The sequence below is a fragment of the Nothoprocta perdicaria genome, unplaced genomic scaffold (genome assembly GCF_003342845.1).
Source record: "Nothoprocta perdicaria isolate Ctin4 unplaced genomic scaffold, notPer1 scaffold_33, whole genome shotgun sequence".
In the NCBI taxonomy this organism is placed as follows: domain Eukaryota; kingdom Metazoa; phylum Chordata; class Aves; order Tinamiformes; family Tinamidae; genus Nothoprocta; species Nothoprocta perdicaria.
The window spans coordinates 2,294,850-2,320,511 of record NW_020455566.1 but is presented as its reverse complement, the minus strand read 5'-3'; the positions used below and the strand labels follow the sequence as shown (position 1 = coordinate 2,320,511).

Below are 25,662 nucleotides of genomic sequence, written 5' to 3'. Positions count from 1 at the left end.
TTCTCCTCTTCACCCTTTAAAYATTTGCCATAAATGACTCCCTCCCTGTAACAGAAGGCAATAGCAAGACATGAATGAGTAAATGAGAATCATTCGTTTCATTTAGCACTGCTAGCCCCACTACTTCCGTGCTCATAGTAGGACTTGGCTCAAAACTATATTCTGAGCTGCTGTYGTGAAATACTATGGTTTCCTCATGTGCCACAGTCAAACATGATCACATCTTCCTATGTAAAACCTGTAACTGCCATTTCAGCCCGTTAATTAGCATCTCTTATCGTTACCCTTAACAAAAGCCACACTCCATCTTTAAGTCTGCTTCACAGCTTAAGGTGCTCCCCAGGAGAGATTCGGGGGRTACCTCCTCTTATCTTCCTGTGCAAATTTAGGACAAAGAACAGAATAAGACTTTCAAATATGCAARCATACATCAAAATTCATAACCAGCATCCCCTCTCCCCCATTTGCCAGAGGAACAGTCTGCCAAAAGCTRTTCTCCATAAAGAAAAAACAAAAAACACAATGGGTTTTAAATGGTTAGACCATTTTTCAGTCTAGTGAATCTTTCTCTAATCCAGTAGGAAAGAGAACATTCCTAATAAGACCATGTGAATAGCGGTATCAATACTTMGGGAGGTATGTCAGGCCACCAAGAGAAACTGCATACGTGCATACCAATATATGCCTGGCCCGTACACACACCAGAGGCTTTCCAGTTCAAATGCATAGCTAATTAGCTGGGGAACAGCAGAAAGGAACAGCACTATTCCCATCTGTTAAAGTACCTGTTTTGACAATTAAAAAATAAAATCTCTCAATCATATGCAGCATACTTCCAAAAGGCTGTGCCCAGCTCTCAATCTTCACAGCTAAGAACTCAGTGATCTCTGTAAATCTCAAAATCCTGCCAAATTATTATTGCACCGCTAAAACAAAATGGAGAAACTCTACGAAACACTCCTACTCTACACCCTAAAAAAATGCATCTCAGCATAGCATGAAACAAAACCTTCTCTACAGCTGCATCAGTTCTTTGCCCAAGTAGAAGCTACCTGATCTTGCCTTCAGTCCCTATGAACAAAGTCTATGCAGCAAAGAACCATTTTCTGAAAAGTACATCATTAGGCAAGAGGACTACTGACACAATACAGTTGATTCACTGAATAGGATTTATTTTGTTTTATTTTTAAGATAACTACAACTACTAACTGATAGTTCTATATATACAGCTCTACTGCCACACTATGGGTACTCTGGGTTATTACTACCTACAGAAACCCTAGAAAAGGCTAGACTAGAACTGAAGAACTTGGAAGAACTTTATTGTGCAGAGGTTCATGATTTGCTCAGCTAAGATCCTGGAAGGAAGTCTCAGTCCTGTGTAAAACTGCTTTGGAATCAGACCTTAAAACTATAACAGATGGGCAAGAGCTAGGTATATTCACCAACTGGCAAGTGTACTGTATTTGAGATATCTAGCAATATGTCTCCGAGTCCTTTTCCTGACAAAAGAATTTCTGTTGAGATTTCAAAATCTGTGGAAGAACAGGGACTAGAAAGAGGAGTCATTGATAAATACTTCTAATTCTGGTGCAGATAAAAAGCATATAGCATATCTAAAAAGGCTTTTACAGGTATTACGKGTGTAGAAGAATGAACCATAGTTGCTGATCTTTCAACCCTTGGGCTGTCACCATTTTAAAGGAAGAAAGTGAGGAGCTAGGTACTGACCAGAGAGGACCGAATACTCAACAGGCACAGGAAGCAAACCTGGTATGAACAACTAGTAGCTAGCACAGAAGAAAAAGTGTGTTCTAAACCCTRACATAACACATCACTTGTTTAGGCATCTCTACATCATTCTACTCATAGGAGCAAAACACAAGTTCCTGGGAAGGTTTCCTCTGTACATAGACTAAAAGCTTCTGATGGAAAGGAGAAATATTCAGGAAAATATCCACCAAAATATCATCCTTAATTAGGAGTTGTGCATTGTTTGGTACATATTAAACCTGTCCCCAGTAGATGCTTCCAGTGAGCAAAACGGCTCAAGTCTACTGCAAGACTCCTCAGGAGGAATAATAGTTGATAACTATTCTGAGTCTCATTGGGGAAATTTTGCCTTAGGTAATAAAATCAGTGTTGCATTCCAGCTATCACAAAGTTTCTCAAAAAAACTGAGATGTCACTCACAAATATACACACATTCCTCTTGCCCAAGATGTAGCAGACAGAAGACAAGCGCTACTGAGAAACTCATGGAAATTGGGGCACAGCACTCTTGAAAGAAGACACTGCCAAACACTTTGCTCTCCCACTTTCTCCCCCTCCTACACACACATAAGGACAGTCCCTAAATATTTGCTGTTTACACCAGAAATACACTTCAGTATTTAGATGTGCTTTTGCTACGAGGGCAGTTGCAGAAACAAGGGAGGAGACAAGCAAACTCCCCCCAAATTCTAGTCTCTCTTACTATCTTCCAAGTCAACAACAGCATATTTACTAAAAAGCACAGAAATAATGATGCTGAGGCCAAAGAGCTCATCTATAAGAGCATAGCAACCTGAAAGGCAAGAAGAAAAAAGTGCTTCCATCTTCATGCAAGGYGTCTGAAATTATTTTATCAGCTACAGGCAAACGCCAGGGTATTGAAATAATTAATTAAAATGCAAGGGAAAGATGGGGAAAAACTGTGAAGGCATTTTTTATAGTCACCTCACATATTGCACAGCAACTATGCACAATGATTTGACCCACAGAGGAAGGGGAATGAGATCGAATAAAGGCACCTTTCATTATCCCATCATTTAATATTGTTGCTCCCAGAGGATAATAGAGGAAAACTATCTTCTGCAGAGGGCAACAGGAAACATASCCCTTATCGATCACTACAAGGAAGCATGAACAGGCACACACGTGCATACATACACACGTACACACACACACACCCTTGACATCTCCTATAGCAGAGATTAACCGTGGATTTTAGATCTAAGCAGCAAAAGAAATGCTCCTGAAGTTGCCAGCTATGTCCACTGCACTTACCGGTTGCCGAGACAGCCAGCAGCCCCACAGAGAGCAGCAGAACCCGGCTCCAGGAGCTCACTTCCACCGTCATGACTGCAAAGATCCCCAGTTTTCCCCAATTCCTTGTGAAGCCACAGCTGCATCCCAGCTTGTCCCATCCCGAGGAAGGCTGCATGTCAAACGGCAGTGGGAATGGGGTGCGCCGGGGGTTGGTGGTTGCTGTGTTTTCCCCCCCTCTTCTCTCCCCTTTTGCGATTGGGATAGTCCTTGACTCTGCTAGAGGAAGAGGAGAAAGGAAGAGGAGGGAAAAATATCAGGTCAATCTTGGTTTTCCTTTTTTTTTTTTTCGCTCTCTCAATTTTTTTTTAGCCAAGAAAAAAAACCCACCGCATGGAGGGCTCTGAGCTTCTGCAGCTGGAATGAACCAAGTGCAGCAGCAACTCGGGGAGAGGAGAGGAGGGCTGGCTCGTCCCTCCCGGTGGCTGTCTCTGAGCCAGCTCCCCGGCATGAGCAGCACACAGTCCCTAGGGATTTATACTTTTTTATTAGCCCATTGATTAATCACTCCGGTATCTTTGCTCTCCCCTTCACCAAATGCCGAGGAGGGGGCAAGGGTGCTTTGGTGAGGGGCTGCTGTGCAGCCATCAAGTGGATCTGGCTGAGGGACGATTTTGCTTCCCCCAAGCAGCACAGTCCTCCCACTTGCCCCCACCCCAGCAGAAACAGCAAACCACAAATTATGCCTTAGCAGGGTCTTTATTTGCAACACACATTACAGGTTTCTCKTAGAGGATGAAGCATTTCGGGCTCCCATTTTACACGGAGCCGAGCATGCCTGCCTGTGCACGCAGGCACAGGAGAGGAGAGGCGGCCGAGCGACACAGGCTGCCGCGGGGAGCGCCCCCTCCCCTCTGCTTCCCTCTGTAAACAACTTGATGCTATCAACAATTCCTATGATGAAGCAAATTCTGTAAGGAACAAGGGGTTGCAAGAGAGCAGAGCCCCCGCTCATCCTAAGACAAGGAGCCCGGTCAAGCAGAGCCCCCAGTGCGGGGGGCATGGAGTCTGGAAGTGTCTGGAGCAGGAAGGGCCATGCTGGCCATGCCCCCTCCCAAGTTTATCCTGCCCCTCTGCGGAGCTGCAAGGGATGCGCCGCACAGCCCGCCCCCCCACACCTGGTGGTTTTAAGCACTGATCAGTACATTTGTCCCTACGGTTGTACGCAACATGAGGAAAAAATGCAGCCTGTTAAAGCCACACTCAGGAACTTAACTGTCTTGGTAATGATGCTCCCATCTATGGACAGGAAAAAATAACTCTGAACCGGTATGTGACACCAGAGCTGTAAAGGCACTCGCGAACAGCCTTCCCTTTTCTTCCCAGCCACACATTAAGAGTCTATTTTAATGTTTCCTTTCGGCTTGAAAGGCATTGAGCAGCCCCCCCCCCACCCTGCACTGCCCAGCACAGACAGAGGGGGAAGCTCCCAGGCTCCAGACCCAAATCAGATCCTCCCCTCTCCTCCAACCCAACCCCCACCCCCTTTTTTCCATCCTTTTCCTTCCCTTCCTTGCCCCTTATTCCAGCAGCACGGAGAGCAGCAGCTTCCCCACTGCCAGCCGAGCTCCCGCGCTGCTCGGGCACCCTGTTCGCCTGCCCAGGGGGCTGCAGGAGCCTCCCATCTCCCCGAGCTCTGCATTCACTGCCATTTCATGCTGCAAAGTCCCCTTTTGAATTGTTCCAGTGGCTTTGAATGAGCTTATCTGACATCTAAAAAAACAATTTGCACCAGGAGCTTACAAATCTATCCTCCCGTCCCCCAAACAACCCTCTTTCTCACTTACTTTCCCTGCGCCCTCTCTGCATTCAATCCTTCCACTGCCTACATTGTGAACCAGTGCCAAGAGCCCAGGCAACCAGGGCTGCTACATGAAAGAGTTGCTTTATATCCGTTTAAACCGCAGTGTCCTATTCAAATAGACCTTATTGTTCAGAGAGACAGATCCAAGTATAAAAGGCTCAGAGCGGGGTMCCACACGGCACAGCTCCATACATTGCTCTTTCCCTATACCGCTCTTCACCTCCAGGAATTCCCCAGCCCCCAGCCCGAAACTGCGACGGGCTGAAGACRCGATTTGGTTGCTGCGCACCAGGAGATGGGCTGAGCCAAAAGCGGCTAGCCCTGGATCAGCAGCAGCCACAGGCATAATAAAGTCATTGAAATGATACAATCCCACTTTATTCCTGGATAATAAATCGTATCTTTTTCAAAACAAGGGTTTCCTCCCAAGTCAGTCCTCCTCCCAAAGCTACTAGGTTTAGGGTCTTGCTGTCTTAAACTTGCATTTCCTAAATGGACGAGACTGAAAACACAGCAGAAACTATCACAGCAACTACCAAGCTCCTGGACTGCAATCCATTCCTCATTTTTATTTGTAGGTTCTTGCTAATGACTTGTTCTTAACCTCTGCCACTCACTCAGCTTCTCACCTTACAAACTAACCTCCCTATAAAAGAGGGACCTTAGCTGCAGTTTAACCACCGCTAGGTGCAGGCAAACTCTGCTCTGCACTGCCACCYACTGTCACACTGGGACTCAAATGCAGCTACTTCCTAACTTCAGGGCCTTCCACGTTCTCCRGAGACAGTTTAGCCTACACTTTAATGTTGTGTTTAATCACACCTCTCCCTYGCTGCCCCAACCATCTACAATCAAAGGTTTCCTCTCCTCTGACATCCCCACAGGGCTCTTTCCCCCACCCAACCGTGTGTCCCCATGGATGGGCACCATACCCCTGCTTGTGAACACGACTGCGCTGGCGATGAACAAGGAACCCTAGGAGGCATTCATGTCTGACTACTTTCTCTAAAATTATCATCAGTAACTTGGTATGGGAATATGAAGCATCTTACTAAATCCCACAATTTTATTCTTAACCAAGTATTATCCCTATTTGGGGATTACAGTATTTACCTGGGCATAGCCATGAAGTAACAGCCATAAATAATCTATTAACAAGAAACCACAGTAAACAAACCTAGGTAACAGGAGAATCAGTTATAGTATAGGATTTATCTTGGCATCAAAAAACTCAACAATTAATTGCCACATGTGAATGTGACCAAAGGCCTTTTAAAAAACTACCTTATACAACAAATCAAGTTGTTAAAAGCCCATGTAAGCCCGCAACCATAATGCCACTAAGGATACTGAAGYGAAAGCAAATCCAGAAAGCAAGATACTCTTGCTAGATACCTCTTTATGCTGAAGAGCATGCAAACTCCAAAACTGAGTGCAAGGTCTTTTCACATAGCAGAGATAGGTAGCTAAAAATGTTCCTTCCCCTTAGGCACAAACCACAGAAAAACAGAAGGGCCACTGCAACTAGAAATGGTGTAAAAACAGCAGCACAGCAGCTGCAGTCCCAGCTAACCTGTGCACACACAGACTAACTCAAAGCCAATGAAGTTGCATTTACAGTCTTAACAGTAAAAGCAGAAAAGAAGAAAGTTCTTCTAGTGACTGAAGTGTGAACCAACGGTTTCTCCTGTTCTCACTCCATGATAAGCACAGTCTTGTACATGACTTGCTGTGATGGGCAGATCTGGAGTGGACAGGACCATGCAGTTTCAGGCAGACAAACTGCTGCAAGAATTATTTGGAGACTTATGCTAGAGCACTCCCGGGGCCTCGCTGAAAGACTTCCTGCTGCCATTTCTATTTCTTCCGTTGGAAACCCAGCAGATGTTTCCAGCTGTTATCCTTCATACTGGTTGCCAGGCCCCATGGTTCCGTGGTTACCATGACTCTTCATTCCATTCACTACCTACAAAAACATCCTCCTTTTGAAAAGATCTGTGAAAGGAAGAGGCTGAAAGATGCTCACTGGTGGAAACAGCCTTTTAGCTCCAGTTATAAAAGCCGAGGGTCCATTCCCACTAGGGCCTTTCCCCAGACACACCTGGATCCACCACAACACTCCCCAGGACAGCTTGGACAAGGCCTGCCACGAGATCTGGAAACGCGTTCAAAGCCTCTCGGAAGAGCTCCGGCCCGCGGCGCAGCCGTCCCCACCGCAGCCTGCCTCCTACTCCAGCCTCACCGAGGTCCTCAAGAGGGAGGGCATCAACTCCCAGAGCGAGTGAGTGACAGAGCTCTAAGTACCGCTCAGGTCCGGGCAGAAATGCTGCTCCTTTCCCRGTCTGGCTTTGCTGAACTGGGCTTTAGTAATCCGATGAATGGAAAGGCTCAGGTACAAGGGGTGCATTGGTTGCTTTTGGACATGCACCCTAATGAAATAAAAAAAATTCTCCTTTTACCACCATAAAAAATTCTTTGGAAAATGATGCCCAATGAAATCTAGCTACTTCAAATTCTGAAGCATCAGAAGCAGCTGCTGCATTTGCTTCTCCACAGCATTTAAAGAAAAATAACTACACACACATCAAAATATTTACAGGAAGAAGCAAAAGCAGCATTCAAAGGAGCAAAATCAAAAATTAAAGTGTTACAAGGAAACTACTCTAAACAGCTGATCTTTTACAAAGAAAAGCTGAATTTAGCACAGAAAAATCCTACACCAAATCTTGCTCCAAAGGACAAATGACAGTAAGGCAAGAGGGACGCATTTCAGATTAATAAGACATTATCTACTCTATATTCCTGAAGCAGAAAAAGTAGAACTTATAAATCCAGCCAATATTTAGCAAATTTTGGAAAACGTCATTTCTTGAAGCCTAAATAAAACATCCCACTAACTCTGTCCATCTTGCTTGGCAAGAAAAAAAAAAGGAAAAGTTATTCACTCATCCAAAACACAAAGATTGAGGATGAGGAAACAGATTATTTCACAAATGAAGAAACAGAGGCATAAAAGAGGATGCACCTACCAGTGCCTCAGTGAGAAAACTAGGAAATAGAGCTTGGGGCTCTGGCTCCTGACCAAACTCGAAGTCTCTGGAGTGCTGAAGCCATGTAAAACAGTGAAGGCATCAGGGAAGCCACTGAGGTGACACTAGCCTATACCAGGATATTCAATTATATACTTGAAGCATCTTTACAAACATTAAAGCTCTGTTAGCCTCCTATTTTGGCCCTGCCAGTTGCAAAGACATCATGGTAGGGAAGGCACAATTCTCCTATAATTAGATGACAGGAATCTCAGTGTATTAGTACTCTTTGCATATACGCTCATATAGCGGAGCACATTCATCATCTGTTGTTTACAAAGACCCCTAAGCCTCTAAACCTTCAAACAATGAATAGCCAAACTGAAGTGTTAAGACCAAATTACTGTCCTGAGTTCCAGGAACAGCTTTAAAGTGGAAATTATTCAAGTGAGTCAAGTTTCTACCTCTGACCTTGAAGGCAGAATCTTCCCTGCCCTAGCCTAGAAGGCTCTCTTCAACCTCAAGGACTAATAGAAAGCTCAAGAAAAATCTCCCAGAATATGTCAACTGTCAATACCCAATTCATCAGCTGTGATAACACTGGCAACTAAAGATTACACCTTGTGACCTTGTTTGGTTTTGCAACCTTTAATTATTTTAAAATATTGACTTATGCAAATTGCTAGTATTTTTAAATGAACCTTGAATCTTTTGAATAAGCAAGTTCTACCTTCCTGGTTTTGTTCTGCGGTATTTAGACACAGAATAGCAAGTTATTGAGAACATCCAGAGCAGGGTTCAGAGGAGGGATCCCTTTTGCAAAGTACATAATTATCTACCAACAATTTTTTAATTGCTACGAGTGCTTATAAAGCTCAAACCTAGGTTCCTTCTCTCCGTACTCTTCACTATTTTAATTTCTAGAGTATGCTATAGAAGTTCTTCCTGTTTTGAAATTAGAAAAGACCACCCATGCTCTTTGAAAATAGGGAAGGGAGCAGCATCCTACTAATGATATAGTGATCTTATGATTGGATAAAGTTACATACGCTTATAATTCAGGATTTCCTAATTTTAATAGGATACTTATGAGACATTTATCTACCCAGCACATGTAAAGAGCACTGGTCTTTTCCTCAAGCTGAGGAAAAATAAACTGATAATACATTAGATTATTGAATACACCTGGCTGTGAGAAAACAAAACAGAATTTAAATTGATATTCTGAGTGACYAACTACTACAGGCATTTACATGTGCTTAAAAAGAAAACTGTTCTGTCCTGGTAACAGTACTTGTGTAAGGTCCCACAGGGCTTAGAGTTATAGATAAACTCACGCCTACATCACCTCATGGACGTGATAGGCTAATCTCCCTATCTGAGCAAGCAGTAATAAGTGCTACTACAGACAATCTCAACAGAGCCTTAGAGGCAATAACTAAATCATAAGAGGCAAGTCCTAGCAATTCAGACCCTCACCCTACAAAATTTGAAAAAAAATCCATTGAACCCTGAAGGCTAAAGCTGGGCACACAAGTCTTCATACGGCTGAAGCCCCAAGGAAAAGCTGGGACTGTTCTGTTAGGCATCCTGGAGTAAGACATACAGGCCAGAAAGGACAGTTTCTCCCACTTACACACACACAGAATGATGGGTTAAGCTCCGAAAGGTGAAATAAGAACCATCACGTGGATATGATTTAATAAATGTGCTGGGGCAGAAGGGAAATTCTAAAAGAGATGGGGACCAGGTGCTTGCAAGASAGCAGAAATCCGCATAAAGCAGACATTAACTGCTCTCGTTGTTACAGTCCACTGGAAGCACAGGACAGTAGTTCTGAGCGAGCMAACTTAAAAGCAAGCCCTGAACTCTCAGGATTCAGGCTTCAATGGTGGTCTGCTGCTGTGGAACCCTCAGATTTCTACCTAAGGGTAGCCCTAATGAGAGCTCCAGGTAACAGCACCTGTATCCAACTGGAGCTTTCATAGAGGCTCCACAGAGAGGTCCGCTTTGAGGTAGCATCTTGTAAAAACAGSCTTGGCTGAAGCTCCTACCTTCGTGCCTCCAGCAGGTGCCTGCGTGCCCTCCCAGCCATCAGCATGTCCACAGCAGAGAGGCCCAAATACAAGTGAGAAACTGACCTGAAAAAAAGATCACAGCATTTCAGCAACTGATCTCCAGACCAATATACTGATCTCCACATGCAATTAGGCTGTAAGGGCTCTCCCTTCRTGGCTGAACTGTAAATGCAGTTAAGACATCCCCACCTTGAAAACCATTTTGACCATAACCATCACCACCTGCACTAATCCACATGATTCTTCCATGTAGCCAGTAGAATCCASTACAAAGCCCATTCAACTCATTCATTTCTGTTGAGAAAGCATCCTCGAATGATTTGACATACAGTTTACCTTTGATTTAGTCAGAATATTTTAGGCACAATCCTTCAGGCATACTTTATATAGTGATGCTTTGCATATCTATAGCACTATTGCACGTTTCAAYTACTCTTGGAGAAAATGCACCAACTAAGTTCTGTTTTGTTTTCTTTCATGTAGCTTCTTAGAAAAGAATTGTATCAGAGATGAAATTTCCCTTCCGGCGGAGCAAAAATACTTGAGCCTCACACAAAACATTAATGAGACAGAAATRCAAGGTTTAGAAAGCAGCAAGATAACCAGCTCTATTTTAAGTCAGGCCTCCTTGAACAGCAGCCATACTCCATTTTCTTACAGAAACCAGTTCTTAGATGAAACAGAGGGCCTTGAAAGCATATACAGAACAATGATTGGAAACAGAGAAAGGGAAATGAAACTAAGAGCTCTCTGTGATGCTCAGCTTTCTGCAAAACCCATCAGCACTGGGACTCTGTGTTCACCAAAAACCCACAAGAACTCAAAAGGTCTGGAGGATGGAAGTGCACCAGGCCCCCAAGGCAGYGAGGGCAGCAGGGCAGCGCTGCCATTTGTGCCCACACACACGGACATGGCCAAGAGTCCAGACAACCAAGAAACAAAGGTGCTCAAGGAGCTCATACAGAACAGCGTGCTCAGCCCTGCCAGGAGCAGCGGAGCCGGGCCACCCTCAGCGGCGGCAGCAGAGAGTCCAGCCGCAGGACAGAAGCAGCAGCTCCCAGTGTTTGCCAAGATTTGCTCCAAAACTGACTCCGAGGTAGCCACAGAGGCACTGCAGGCCCCAGGTATGGATCTGGGCATGGTCCTTGAACATCAGCTGGGAATCACAGGGAAAATTGAGTTGGAGAGACATCATTGCAACACCCACTGTACAGAGGAAACCCTTTCCAAATCCTTGCAAGATGTCTGAAAACTACAGAACTGATATTTTCCATATCAATTTTTCTTTCTTACTAGATAATGCTAGGGTCCATCGCTACCCTGAAATCTATCCAGTGTTGTTGTCCTATGTAGAAATAGGGGAAATACAGGATAGTCAGGACTTCACACAAAGAAGTCCTCTGGATGGTACTTTTGAAGAAGATTCTTATCTTTGGATCATTAGTTTTTCAAAGCTAGAAACTGGTTTTACACAACGATTTAGGATTCCTGGGTTTCCACTGAAACATTTACAAGGTCCCAGCTGTCCTACAACTAGGGGCATTGACAGCTAGGTTCCATAGGGCCTCTCAGAACTGGCAAAGACAACAGTGCATGCCCAGATTTAGTGTTTAAGGTTCTGGACTACATTTATCAGTCTGGAGACTTCCAGCATTACTATGGAGAATGATTATTTCCCATCTCAGAGAGTTTTGAACTTTGGGCAAAGGTTCTTGTTCTGTTCTCATAGTTTCACTCATTCTTACGGCTTAGACAATTAACTTTATTTCGTCCTGTGTGTCAGGATTTAATGGCCCTACAAGTGAATTTGATCTGCTAATTGTTCGGTTTGGGTCTCTGTTGCAGAACTACAGCCTGCAAAAGCAACTGATAGCTTAAACAGACTTTGCTTACAAACAAAACATGTCCTTTTAATTGTGTTCTACAGACTACTGAAGAGACTGCATATTTATTAGCATCTTTAACCCCCCCTTTTTTTTTTGTTTTACAGTACCTACTGGCGCACTGGATAGAAAAAATAAATACAACATGAAYACTTTTGTTCCACGCTTTTCTGCTAATTCAACAACATTAAATCAGCCAATGTGGTTGAGTCTGAGCTTCCCTCCACCTCCTGTCTTCCCAAATCAATCAAACTTTCCTCAGTTCCAGGTAATGTAAAATAAGTGTGCAATGTCAGAGGAGAGAGAATAACCTCAAACTCTTGTTGAGAAGGCCAGAGCACTAATACTCTTCCAAAAACTGCTTTCTAATTTATATAGTAGAGCCCTTAATTAAAAGTAAAATAAGGAAAAAAGCTGCTCATTTCCTACTCTTACCATTGACACCGAGCAGCTTTAGGTCACAAAGGAAGCATTGACAGCACCTWTAAATGAACCAAGAGGTTTACAATATAGAACAATGCTGTTTACTGCCACATCAGATATACTTACTGAAAGTTAAYCCCTTAGCAGAAATTAAGTATATTAGTAGTTATTAGGCCAAAATAATATTCAAATATATTTGATGTGATCGCTGTTTAGAGATTAGGACATTGCTTTCTCAGTCTAGCGATGCAGGGGGGAGAAAAATCACCAAATTTAAAAACATAAAATGCTGAAGAGGAAAGGCATCTTGCATATCCATGGGCTTTTCATCTCCACCATACAGAAGTATAGCTTTATTTTTTTTTTTTTTTAAAAAAAACAGGACCCAATTCATCCTACAATGCATTCCTTATTATCACTTGCCACCAATCACACATGACCCAGAGCAAACACATCGCACCAGGCTGAGCTCCCTTGGACATTTACAGCCTCCAATTTCTCCTCCAATAAACCAATGACCAGTTATCACAACAGATCTACTTAGCACAAGAGTGCATGGTCCACCCACATTCATCATCAACTGGAGCCTGAGCTCTTTCCCAGACAAAATGGAACTACAGAACAGAAAGACYGATACACTCAATGCCTCAGACTTTAGACCCGCACAAGGCTAAGAAAATCAATCAGCTCAAGCTTGATTCCTTTGAACGAGGAACATTCCCCCACAGAGCTTACAAAAAACAGTAACAACAGTTAAAAGACCAACCCAGACTGTTTTAAAAATCATGTCTTATGTATATTTAGCAGGGCCTGTATCATCAAAGAGCAAGGATCCCGTATCATCAAGCTTTGCACCCTTCTTTTGGATGCTATTCCAGACAGGTGCGTTGAAATGGTTATAAATATGCCTAAATTTGCAGAACACAGATGCTAGCCACAACAGATTAGTCAGAGCAGTTTGTCATGCACCAAAATTGACATTGGTGCCACTGCAAAAACAAATTAGAGGCAAGATGCTGAGCTGGTGTAAGTTAATGTGGTTCACTGGAAGAGTATCTGCTCCAAGTAATTCAAGGGAAGGCTCTGAACCTCTAAATAAAACATCTATTGCACATGCTCTAGTTCTGTATAAGCTTGGGATTGTTGTGCTGAGCAGCAAAACAGGTGGGACTGACAGTGAGCAAGACACTTAGTCGTCGTTTTTCTCCTCCCCAGGTAACTCCCTACAATCCACAGCAGATTTTCCGGYCGCCCTACGCTCCTTTGCTGAACTACATCCCCCTGGTCCAGCCCGGTTACTCATACCCACAGAGGACGGCACCCAAACTCCCCAGCAACATGCGGGATCCAGCAGCCATGGCAGGCGACGGGCCACAGTTTCCATTTCCTCCTTCCTACGGGTATGTCCTCACAGATCCCAATTCCGGTCCGTGTACTCCATGGGAGGGTTTGTCAGCCGCTGGAACTGCGGATGTAACTGGGTTGCCCTGTTGCACTCTCATCAAAGTTCCTATCAGGACAAGAGAATAAGGCTTACTATACAGCAGACACTCCAAGGCATGATAGAAAAACAAGTGATTCATTTTAGATGAAGCTGAAATGTTATGCTATCAGATAACCACAGCCACAACCTCCAATTAATATTATGGATAAAGAAAAGTCTAAACACTTTTTCCTCAACATAACAAAAAGTAAATGCTTCAACATGATAGGAAACAAAATATTTTGACACTGTCAGAGTGAAGTGAAAGGAATCACTTTGATAATTTCCTATAAAAACTGTAGTAGAAAAATGAGTATTATTTTAAGAGTCTGCTGAAATAACTTCTCTGGAGATGGAAGCTCCACATAACATCATTTAAWACTTATGGGATAAACAGCAATAACACAATTCCCTTAGATTGCCTTCTGCAGTACCTTATCACATATCTAAAAAGACAAATACATGCTTTTTAAAGCCTTTAATAAGGGGAGAAAAAAGAATCTGCAAAGCCTAAACTCCTTTTAATTTTTCTTGTAGGTTTAGTTCTACACCTGCAGGAGCTATGAGGACTAACCCCTACTACTCTTCCAGCGGGAGCTGTGTAAACTTTTAAGTGATCCCAGTTTTCCTATTCTATTCTTCACACAGGAAAACTGGTATCTATTTAAAAATCCTAGGGTCCTAAGGACCATGTTTCCTTGATGTGAAGATTTTTATCTAAAATTGATCCCTCATGACTCACATGGTAAAAAACAGCTTCATAACAATTGACCCAAAATATATTTTTTAGTATTAAAGAATAATATGAGGCTTTTCTTTTTTAAAAGATGCAAAGAAATAATAAAAATGTTGTATTTACGCTAAGTGCCTGATCTGCTTAAAACTGAATGCTGCAGCAATAAAGATGGCAAGTAGAAAAGAATCTTGGACACAGATTACAGAGCTGCAACGGCGGTCGCGTATTCGAAGTGCGATTAGCACAAAAGCATTCAAGAGCTGGGTGGCAGAGCTCCACACATGACATGTTCCTGTCTTATTACTTCCAACTCAGGTGCTAATCCAGATGCTAATCTGACTTCAGTATTAAGGAAGATCAAGCCTTAATGCTTATATGAAGAATCCTATTTGACCAGGTTATTAGCGTTTCAGGTTCTAACACTTGACAGGGGGGATTTCATCCCTGCAACATAATTTCTGCCTCCTCTGGAGCCTGTATCATCACTGTAGAATTGGAACAAAAAGACTTTCTCTAGGCAACAACAATCAGTATCTATCTGCTATATTTCAGCCACAGCTTGATGGGTCAAAAATAAGACTCTTCAGCTGGAATGCTACAGCCCAGGTGATACACATCTCAAAAAAACAAACATTAAGCAAGATAAAGGGAAAGAGCAGCTAAATTTTGAGTTTAATCTTGCTCAGCTGCAAAATTCCCTTTCAATGGAACTTTACAGAATAAACAATTTACTCATGTTTTTCCTAATCTAAAACTCACATCAGAATTTGCTTTGGCTAGAGTGAACTGTCTTCTGCCCCAGTAAATTTGCATTCCTTCTGAGCAGAAAAGCAAGCYGGGGTTTTATGCTGCTAAATTCACTGCTTTTTTCTCCAATATTTCTAATACAATTAACATAACAAGATAAAAGAATCCAGTCTTTTTCCATTTTTCTTCCTTTTAAAGGACTGATGACAAACAGGAAATCAGTATCTGTACTGAATTACATTTGCCACAAAAGAGTTCATTAAGTAATAGTACAAAATAAAAATAGTCTGTCAACTTGAAGGATTGACCAAATCCACTTAAGTGAACAGCTGGTTATTTTCTAGAGCACTCCCTAGTTTAAAAATGGTCAGTATGAGCAAGGAAGAGGACAGAAAAAGGAAAATAAGGAATAGCTGAGATGTCAGCAGGCAAGGCTACCATTGTGACCAGCTTAGAGGCTCCTGTCTTCCACATACTCTAGTGGAACTGTTGGCTTTGCCCCTTCTGCCTCCTCCCTTCATTGCCACACTAACAGCTCTGCTCTTTGCACCRAAAAAGGCTCATGAGGCTAAGGACACAACAGACCATGAGATGAGGATGAGAAGCATCATCAGGAGACTCCCCTTTCTATGCAGCTCTTASGTATCTGTCAGTCAGTGCTAGGACATGATTTGTTCTTCCTGYCCACGGGCTTCCATGCACAAACCTGACCCTTGCAACAAGAGCCCCAGGGAGCCAGGATCCCTCCCTCCCCAGCCAGGGACTGAACGGGAAGGCATTACCAGCTGCAGAGTTCATGCTCTCAGCACAGGAGCTGGAAGCAGGTCAGTGCTAGTCCTTTGTTCAAACAAGTGTCTGCTCTTGACAGAAAACCTGCCAGCCCTTCCACAGTCTACTCCATCTGATTAATCCAAACCCACAGAGTGTCTGCAGGGCTCAGGCTCAAAGGTCTTGTTCCAAAGCACTGATGAAGCCCTGGAACGCWGTCTGCAGTAAGAGCACGACACACTGCATTCAGCACCACGGAGACAGCTTCTTGGGAACAGAGGTCATCCATGAGACGGCCCTGCTATGAACCTCTTGCACCTTTCTTGCATGTATTTAAACACAAGATAGTCTCAGAAGAGCAACCCTTCTTAGAAAGGGTCAATTTCATTATCATCTTGTTGACTTTCAMCATTTAATGACTTAGTACAAGGCTCTTCTAGTGTTCCCATCCTTCCATGTGTCTACAAGATTTTCRGACAGAGGATTCAACACTTTAAAAAGATGTCACAAGAGAAGGGATACAGAAGCCCTACTACAGGCTAGATTTGACTGCATACTTCTTAGTCAATCATCCAAAACTGAAGTGATGAATGTTAAATATAATCTGATCCCTTCACACTGATCCTTTCAGATCTTGTAAAGCTACAGGAAATGAGAAGGCTGTGCCCCAACCATGCCAAACTCCTGCCTAAATGATCAGGAGATGGATCCTGAAGCCGGGCTCATCACCCAGGTCAGTTCTATTCCACTGGACAGTTGAATAAAAAAGAATCACACAGAATCACAGGTTTTGAGAAAACTGGAGGACGCAGATGAACTCTGGCGTTAAAGCCTTTCATTATTGGGCATGCTTAGGACGCTGCAGAGTTACCTGGGAGAAGGAGCAGCCTCCATCCACAGAGCAGCAGACGTCCTTCCTCGATGTCTGACACTACTCATTGCTACCACTGCACTTTTTCCCAAAGTGATTTAGTCCCACTGTCCAAAACAAACCTGTGCAAAGAACAGCTTGCCTGGGTCCATGGTATTTAAGATAGTAGGTGGGGAGGACAGATTGATTGAAGAGTCATTAATCAAACGCTGGCTTTAGCCTTGTGATGTCACGATCTGCAGAAACAGAGCTCAGGGACTTTATTAAATTACAAGAATGCCAAGMAAAATAGATAGCCTTAATAATACATTTTTGCCTATCTGCTCTATTTTATACCAAGCTTGCAGAAGAGAATTAARGAGTTCTCTACTATATACATTCACAATTTAAAACGAGTAGATCCTCTCTGATGCAGAACTCAACTATTCCAGGCTAAAAAGTTTCCTTCTGCTAACATCAGAGATCACTGCAAATGAGCTGGGGGTGGGGGCACATATGCAGGAAATCACCAAGATAACACATCGAGTGAAAAAACTGTGAACCTATATCCTTAAATTATGGGGCAGCTTATAAGCAGGATGCAGAATCCAAAGCTCTTTGGGCAGCATGTGGTCCACTACCCTCCATGGAAGAATTTAGCCTTTCTGAATCCTGAACGGAGTCAGCTACATTCAAATGAACTAACTAAAATTAGAAAAACTCACCCAGAAGACACATTCCATACCTGTTCTCTTAAGCGCAGATGTCCAAATTCTTTGGAGATTGTTTTAATTCACTTCACTATCACCTCCTGCTTTACACTCTTTAATAGTACATGGCAACCCTTTAAGAGCTGACATGTTCTGCCTCAAAGCTGCCATTCCCCTCTCTAAGAGCACACTGCAGCTAAAGATCAATGCAATCAGACAGTGTGATTCTTTTTTCTTCTCCTGCTATCTGGGGAAGAAAGGGGGAGATATTCACTAAACATAGTAACATTTCTACCCAGTAAAGAGAAATGACCCTGAAGGTTATTCTAAACATTAGTGTATTCTCAGAAAAAACTACAGCTTTTTCTTCCCAGTTTAGTTTTATGTCAAGTTAATGACTTGATAGAAGCTACTTCTAGTTTGTACCCTGATCCTGTTTCACTATCATAGGTGCAATGCTCAGCTATTTTCCAATAATCAAAAGGAATTTCGTTACACTTCAAAAATACCACAACCAGTAAATCCTACAGGATTGTGATGGCTCATTTATGTTAATAAAACCAAAATCTACTTCTACACCTTTAATTCCAKCAGTTTTAGTGGTGCTTTACACATTAACCTCCAAATAAATCTTGCAATGGGACATGGGTAAGTATACTGTAGTGAGAGAAGCCCTGGGGGAGCAGACTGCACAAAGTCTGTATTTATCAATCTATAATCACACAGGGTCAGGGTGGGGAAGCTGTCGATGGGATTTAACAGGTAAATCCATCCAAGAGACACAGACTGCCATGGTTAGAGAATGGTCCASTGTTAGGAGAGAGAAACACTCAGGAATGCAATCAACATGTTGGTATGAGAACTTAATCTCATATTCCCATTTACCTYGCAGAAACTTGCCCCCTTAATCTTTCCACAGATTCTTCTGTGAAAACAGAGCTCATCAGAAATGAGGTTCCTTTCTGAGAAAGTAACAACCCCTCTCGCCRCTGACAGGAGAAGGTCTCCAGGGACAAAGGAAGCATCCAGCTGCTTCCTGGTGAGCAGCAGGAAGCAGTCTACACACATCTGAGTATTTCACACTCGGTGCTTTCTTGTTCCTTTCGGCATCATCTACGGAGCACTCAAAACTTCTGCGTTCAGACATATGCATAGAAAATAAGACTAGAAGGAAATTGCAAAGGTCACCTAGTCCATCTCCTACCCTAAGGTAGAATCAACATTACATGAACCATCTGTCCCGATAAGGCATACAGAATTGACAYGGGAATAGCCAATCTTGCCTTGGACAAAAAAGGACAGACTAGGTAATTTCTTTAAAGCTCCCTCCAGTGTGGTTCTCCATCCAACGCTTGAGAAGAGTACATACCTTTTAGTTTAAGTACGTAAACACTGATGTCCAGAATCAATTTCATGTCAGTTTGTGTTCTCTYGTTAAAAGCCAAATCAACTGTGTTGATTTTATGACCTTTATAATCAAAACCTGACATATTTATTGCCGTAAGCTGCCAAGAGTCTGACACAAWTTTAAAAGAGGGAAAGTATTTTTAAGTCCGGCCACTTAAGTGGCCTAGTCTTCAGCATGTCTTCACAGCTTCAGACATTAGCACAGCTGAAAGAAGTGAAGCTCTACTGCAAGCTGCAGTTCTGGTAGAGGATGCTATATTATTCTTTTCCTAAGCCAGGAAAATCTCTTTGTGAAAGCCTTTTCCAGGAATTCTTCAGTCAGTGCACTAACACAAACACCCAACTGACTCACAAAACAAACCCAAAGAGGCCCCAGGGACTTTCTTCCAATTCCTCTCTGCTCTGGAGATTTCTTTGTAGCTTGGAAACCACAAGATCAATTTCACAGCAAAGTGTATTTGGAGGGGCACAAATCTCAGAAGAGAAGCAAAACCTTCACAAGCCAGTATGACACACGTCACTGTGGACAACAGAGTGGGGCGCTCTGGAGGAGAGAGGAAAAAAGTTGACAATATAATTGCTCTAGTGCACTGTCCCCCTGCCCTTTCAAAAGCAACATACGTTGTGCAATCTATTATCCAGTAGTTCTTTTCCAAAGGGGTTGCTCTGCCCTTGTTTGTACCAGCTTAAAATGGGGCTCCATGGTGTGTGCAAAATTGCTTCCCTACCTTAATAAGATATCTTGCATATTACAGCAAGCCACTGATAAATGCCCACTTGCTGCTATGGCTGCGCTTCACAATTTGTATGCTACTGAATTAATCTTATTAGGAAGTATAATATTCAGAGCATTTATTCCTTACTTCCTTTCATTTGTATAAATATGTTGCTCTGCCATGTTCTCTAATTGCTCAGCATCTGTTAGAAGAAAGAGAAAATAAACACATTATGGCAAGAACAAACCATAATACTCTTAAAAAGCARAAGTGCAGAAATGTATTAGAGAGGATTGCTAAAACCGTGAAAGCCATCCACCCATCAATTGAAGAGCATCAAAAATTTGTGATCTATGTGCCCCTGTAAAGGGGCACTGCCAGCTCGGGGCGCACTAGCAACACTGGTGTCGCAGAAAGTCCAGCACAGAGTCTCCAGAGCCACTAAAGCATTTCCAGCTCGCAGCGAGTTAYCTCTAAGAAGCAGGGATGAACCCTTGGAGTGAATTTGTACAACATGAAGCATCTATTTCCTAAGAGCAACAGGCTCTTAAGAACTCTCTTACTTAATATTTAAATATTGAAGATGACTTTACACACCTCAAGTCAGTTAGAAATAAAACACACCTCAGTTATGATTAAAAGGCAAGTTGTCTGCTGCAATTCCTGCATCAAACAAAAGCGACTCCTGAGCAGCAACGCATAGGGAGGACAGGCCTTCAGGTAAGAAGCTTACTGTCTTGTGGTGCTTCTTCCTATGTTGAGGCTCACAACAGCAATTCACACATCTTGCATTCAAGCAACACCTGGATCACCTCCCCTTTCAGGCATGAAGTTAGTTAGGACAGCCACCACAAACTTAAGGGCAGCTCCTCTCCAGATCCCAAAAGGGAGACAGTCATTTATCAGGCAAGTGCCTGTCTGGGAGCATCCCTCCACCCTGCAAAACTTAGGCCACACAGGACAGGGACACAAGGAAAACCAAGCTCCCCAAACTGCGCAACTCCTCAGAGCAGCGAGGTGACCTCAACTGCAGGAAGAATCACAGTTTCCTTTATAGGAGCCATTCAAACAATAGGAAAGATCTTAAACAAGAACGTTGCCACGTTACTGTCAATATTTGTCCTCTCCACCTGCCTGGGAGCACTGTGCAATTCACCTTCACTTTAAAAATGACCACACAAGGTGTAGGAGGGAGAGGGGAATAATGAAGCATGAAATACAAAACCTACACTTGATTTGAACCATTAAGCAGTGAAGGAAATGCAGCTGGATCCAGTTCAAGTGCTCTTATGCAGATTCAAAGTACACAAAAGCCTGATATAGAAGCTAGGACAGAATCAAAAATCCCTCAAAAGACAAAAACACTCCTTCAGTAATGTAAAGAAATAGAAGGTAATAAAACATCGGCCTTAAACCAGTGGATAATTTGGCCTAAGAGCTACACTGAAGGTATATCACTTCACAACACAGAAAACACTTTAACAGTACCAATTTGCACCAGATTAGAAGTTAACTCTTGGCAACAAGTGAGAAACAATTAACAGACAAGAAGTGAGCCAGCTTCAGCACTCATTTGTTCCTGTGGAATTACAGAGCACCTTGAGGGAAATTACTGGACTAACACMGAGGAAAATGCTAAAAGCAGCCCACGGTGTTCTTCAAAGCCCAGGTAGTGCATAGTCTGAATTTCCATTGCTGTTCTTTTATAGCAGTTTATGACCTTGTACAGCCTCAAAGCAAACCACAAAAAAAAAATAAGTGTTGGAGCAATGTGGTTATCCTTTGCACAGGAACACAGCAGCAAGTGAAAGGAAGGACTGCTCAGCCCTAAGCCAGGCCAGTGGACATCTTGTGTGTGCATTTCCCATGCAAGCAGCAGAGCTGTATCGGTGTGAAGAACACACACACATCTTGAACCTGGTCTCAGCTGCTGTACAACAGCTTCAAAGGGATCAGAAGTCTTGGGACCGCTGTTGTAGCCTGAAAGCATTACTGTGCTATCATAGCTCCTAGGAACTCTTCTTGGTATTAGCAAAGCAAAAGAAAATGCTTGAGCGGGACTGTGGGCCAGGACTATTAAGAAATGTTGAAGCAAGCTACTTGTCCCAAACTCCAGAAGGGGAAGACTTTGTCCAAGGCTATGGTCAAATCAGGGCCAGAAAGAGCAGGTGTTTCTTCAGTAGTCATTTCCATTTACTGTAGCAGGCAGAGATTCAGTTTGAAGAGGCTGACGAGGCTATTTGCATCAAACCTCGTGGGAAGGCACTTGGCTCAGTCACCTGGCACACCGGGAACAGGAGGAACTTCTGGCAAACAGCCAGTCAGTCATCTCTGCAGACCAAAGGATTTTATTATTATTGCTAGTRTGTGTTGGTTGGCAAAAGGAGACATGAGGTTTACCACTAGTGCAGAATCCATATGCTAGGGAAGTCAGCAGTTTCCATGGGCTTTGGATGAGTCTACAAAGAGCTCATTCCACACCTGTACTGCTCCCTTAGACTTCAAGCCCAGAAGTCATTTCTGCACCTGCGCTGGGAGTTGTACAGCCTATGGCATCAATCACAAGGAGCACTCACTTGGTTAAGACTTGTTCCATTGCCAATTGCAGTTTTAGCAACTAGTCACAATAGTTCTGAACAATATAGCCTTATTCTAGGGCCTTTGAGCAGGGACAGCCCAGAGACACTGTGGTGGTACCAGACAAAGCGATCCTGGGTAATTTGTGCACSCAGAGCTATCTGTCTTGCAGAAATGCAGATGCACAAAAGGATGCACTTTTTAGGACCTAAAGAATTAGGTGCATGTTTTCATGGAACTTTATTGCTAATCTGAATTACATACAAAATGCAAGTTTGTGTTTTGTATACTCAAACTTTGTATTTAAAACGCAGCTTCTCATTCCYGTAGCAGCCTGCCTTTCTGCACTGCCTGTTCTTGAAGGAGATCGGATATCTGCTATCAATTGCAGCAGCATCTAATTTGACTTTGGCAGCAAGAAGACAGTGTCTTGAATGCTAAATTACATCTGCAAAAAGGTCAAACTCCATGCATACCTGAGCATTTACATAATTCAAACAGCTCATCATCAGTTGCTTCCATTTTGCCCTTTTTTTTTAAAGCTACTCCAAGACAATGATTGTGACATGATTTTGGGGAGAGCGACTTCTACTAGATAGTGTTCTTAGCTTTGCCCTTATTTCCATTGTTATTAACCATCATTATCAACTGCTTACATCTTCAGAAAAAATGCATTTAATTGTAGGATTCAGCCCTCCCCTGCAATCATTGTAATAAAGCAGAAGCCCCTGCCCTGGAACAAACAGTGTGCTCAAATCTACCATCACCTCCCAGGCTCTTCTGAGCCCATAAAATAACCTAGAGGCGACGGACTGCTACACCAAACGAGTTAGCTTCTTGGCTGCTGTATAGGGATTCACTTSTAAAAGCTCTCCTGGAGGAATACACTGCAGAGCAGGCCCTAGGCAGGAATCCAGGAAACGATTTCAGTTCTCTGCAAGGCCACAGACTTCTGAGATTGCTTTCACTCTTCTTTATACTGAAGACACTCAACACAATGAAAAAATAATTATTATTCTCCCATTTACAGCAAGAAGCTTTCAAGTCTCATCTCAGTCTATGATTTTTAGGAGATAAAGGTGAGCCAGTTTCCTTCTAAGTCCCTCAGTTTCCTTTCCTTGCCCCAAGAATTTCAGGCCATGCAACAGGAGATCCGAACAGCAGGAACTCACTTGYGCTAAGTGCACCTTGTCACTGCTAACCTGTTCAAGCTTCACTTACAGTTCACATTCTGCAGATGAATTACAGCTTTGTAATTAATCTTCCTCCTTATAACTCTATATGTTAATTACCACGATTATTCCTGGTAATTCCATTTTATAAATGCTCCGAAGAGTACGAAACACTGGCTGCACTATCTAAAATGAGATCACTKCTCCAGAAACACAAGCAGGGAGCGCAGGGCAGTCTTCACAGGGATGAAGCTGCAAGGAAGTCATGCTTCTTCACAAGGTTTCTCCAGTGCCATGGCTCTCAGCCTACCTGCCACTGCTAAGAGCAGGGGCATTTCAATTTTGCATCACTCACTGAAGGACTAATTCCACATCCTCTGTCAGCAGAGAGAGCAGAAAGTTAATCTAATCCTAAACAGTATGAACACTTGCGTCAAAGTGGCTCACAGCTGTGTACCTCTCTCCCCCCTTACTAGCGGTAAGGCTAGTACTTGTTCCAGTACTAGGCAGCACTTGTTCCAGTGCAATCAAGCATCTKGAGTAATCTGCCTCTTCAGCCAACTTGCTACTCACTTCCCTCCCTGTCCTCTGCCCATTAGCAGCAAGATCCCYTTTATTTGTGAAGTCCGAGGGATGACTTCTGTTTTTGTTCAAGACCTGAAAGCCTGACGGAAAGATCTATTTGGGGTTAATAAGTACCTCTATCAATTGAATATTYGATTGATAATGAACAACCATCACATCTCTCCCCACCCTCCTCACTGATGATAGCTAAATTACTTCTAAATATAGCCCTTAATCTGCATTTATCCCCTGTCTACTTCAAGTATGTTGAGTTTATTGACAGCATGAAGATATAAACCAAGCACTTGCACGGGACACGAGCTTTTGAAAGAGGGAATAAGAGCAATGCAGGTGAAACAATTCAAGATTTGTCTTCAGTTTCACTTCCCTGAAAGCCAAGCCTACCACCACCAAACCACAGCAGTGCTGACAGCTCTGAACTCAGCAACATAACTGGAGAACTGTACAGCAGTACCGCTTCCCTCTGAATTAGCTGTTCTCTAAACTAGGGAATAATTAGCCAGAATGAGTGTTTCCTTTTATCTTTGAAATAATAAAAGGAATTTGATACACCTTTCAGCATACATTTCCTATGGAAAGGAAAGAACTGTTACCAGTCATGGTACATCCAAACAACAGAGGTATCACAAGCAGTTTACTGCACAGCAGAAAACAGAAGCCTATTTATAAGCTTAGAGAAGCTCTTAGAGAACTCAGGCAAAACAYCATTTATTAATGGCTACAGGTACCCAAAGCAAGCAGCATTCTGTGTTCCAGTATGTGATTTTATTTAGGTGTATGCAATAAAAGACACTGAACTRTAAGTATCTCTCTTCCTTGCATCAACCATCTAGTATTTGTAATCCTGATTTGGGGCTGAAGTGTAAATGGCTTATCTGATTGAGCTCTAGCTTTTTAGTAGTTYAGTGTGTGCATGAATCAGCTTTCTGTATAAAGCCACCTAACATACTTAAACACCAAAATAAGCTGAAGTGTCTTTCTTTTTGACACTTCAAGAGAAGCTACCGACAAGTTATCAGTAAACAGCAAATAGATAATAATGGTTCTTAAGTAGAAACTAGTGTAATATTGAGCTGTTCATTGCTTTTAAATATGTACTGCAGCAGTAAGAAATTTTATTAACCATATGAAGTAAAAACATAGTGAGAACTGAAACCCAGTAACAGACTTCAGAGTAAGGAAGCTATCCCTACAGAGCACACTTTGAACACCAGCCTTGTACCRGCCAGGTGCAGGAGCAACGTTTTGAGGACAGGGTAGCAACTTGGCCCTTCTCTTTGAATGTTAGTGGTCTTGAATTCCCAAGAGAGCCTCCTTGTGACAMAATCAGATGCCTTTTGAGGGGAACTACAGTTATTCAAGTTATCTATCCGCCAATATCAATTATTCTTTTATAGGTATAGGTATACAAAAATGTATTTATCCAGAGCATGCAGAGTCCTCTGAAGACCACGGAGACAAAGTGAACAACTTCACACTTTGCCAGTACCTTTTGCAGAAGGACTTACAGAAAGGTGGGGGGGCAGAAATAAATAAATAAAAGAATCTTTCATCTGAACTGTTTTAAAAGTCTTTTGGAAGGTGATTATAGTAGCTCATAAGACTAC

General features: G+C 42.8%; 2 protein-coding genes across 2 annotated transcripts in view; one reads left to right on the top strand and one right to left on the bottom strand.

Moving 5' to 3' along the window:
* CSMD2 (CUB and Sushi multiple domains 2) overlaps positions 1-3,121 on the bottom strand; it is a 239,970-nt gene extending 236,849 nt beyond the window's left edge. The window contains exon 1 of the mRNA XM_026043490.1: positions 3,049-3,121. Within this exon, the coding sequence (XP_025899275.1) occupies positions 3,049-3,121 (73 nt within the window). The remainder of the gene's footprint in view (positions 1-3,048) is intronic.
* A 3,788-nt stretch (positions 3,122-6,909) lies between these two features.
* CUNH1orf94 (chromosome unknown C1orf94 homolog) lies at positions 6,910-14,400 on the top strand. The gene is made up of 6 exons (XM_026043488.1): positions 6,910-7,172; positions 10,659-11,122; positions 11,989-12,149; positions 13,112-13,186; positions 13,520-13,704; positions 14,325-14,400. The coding sequence occupies exons 1-6, from the start codon at positions 6,910-6,912 to the stop codon at positions 14,398-14,400; spliced, it is 1,224 nt and encodes a 407-aa protein (XP_025899273.1).
* The last annotated feature ends 11,262 nt before the right edge of the window (positions 14,401-25,662 follow it).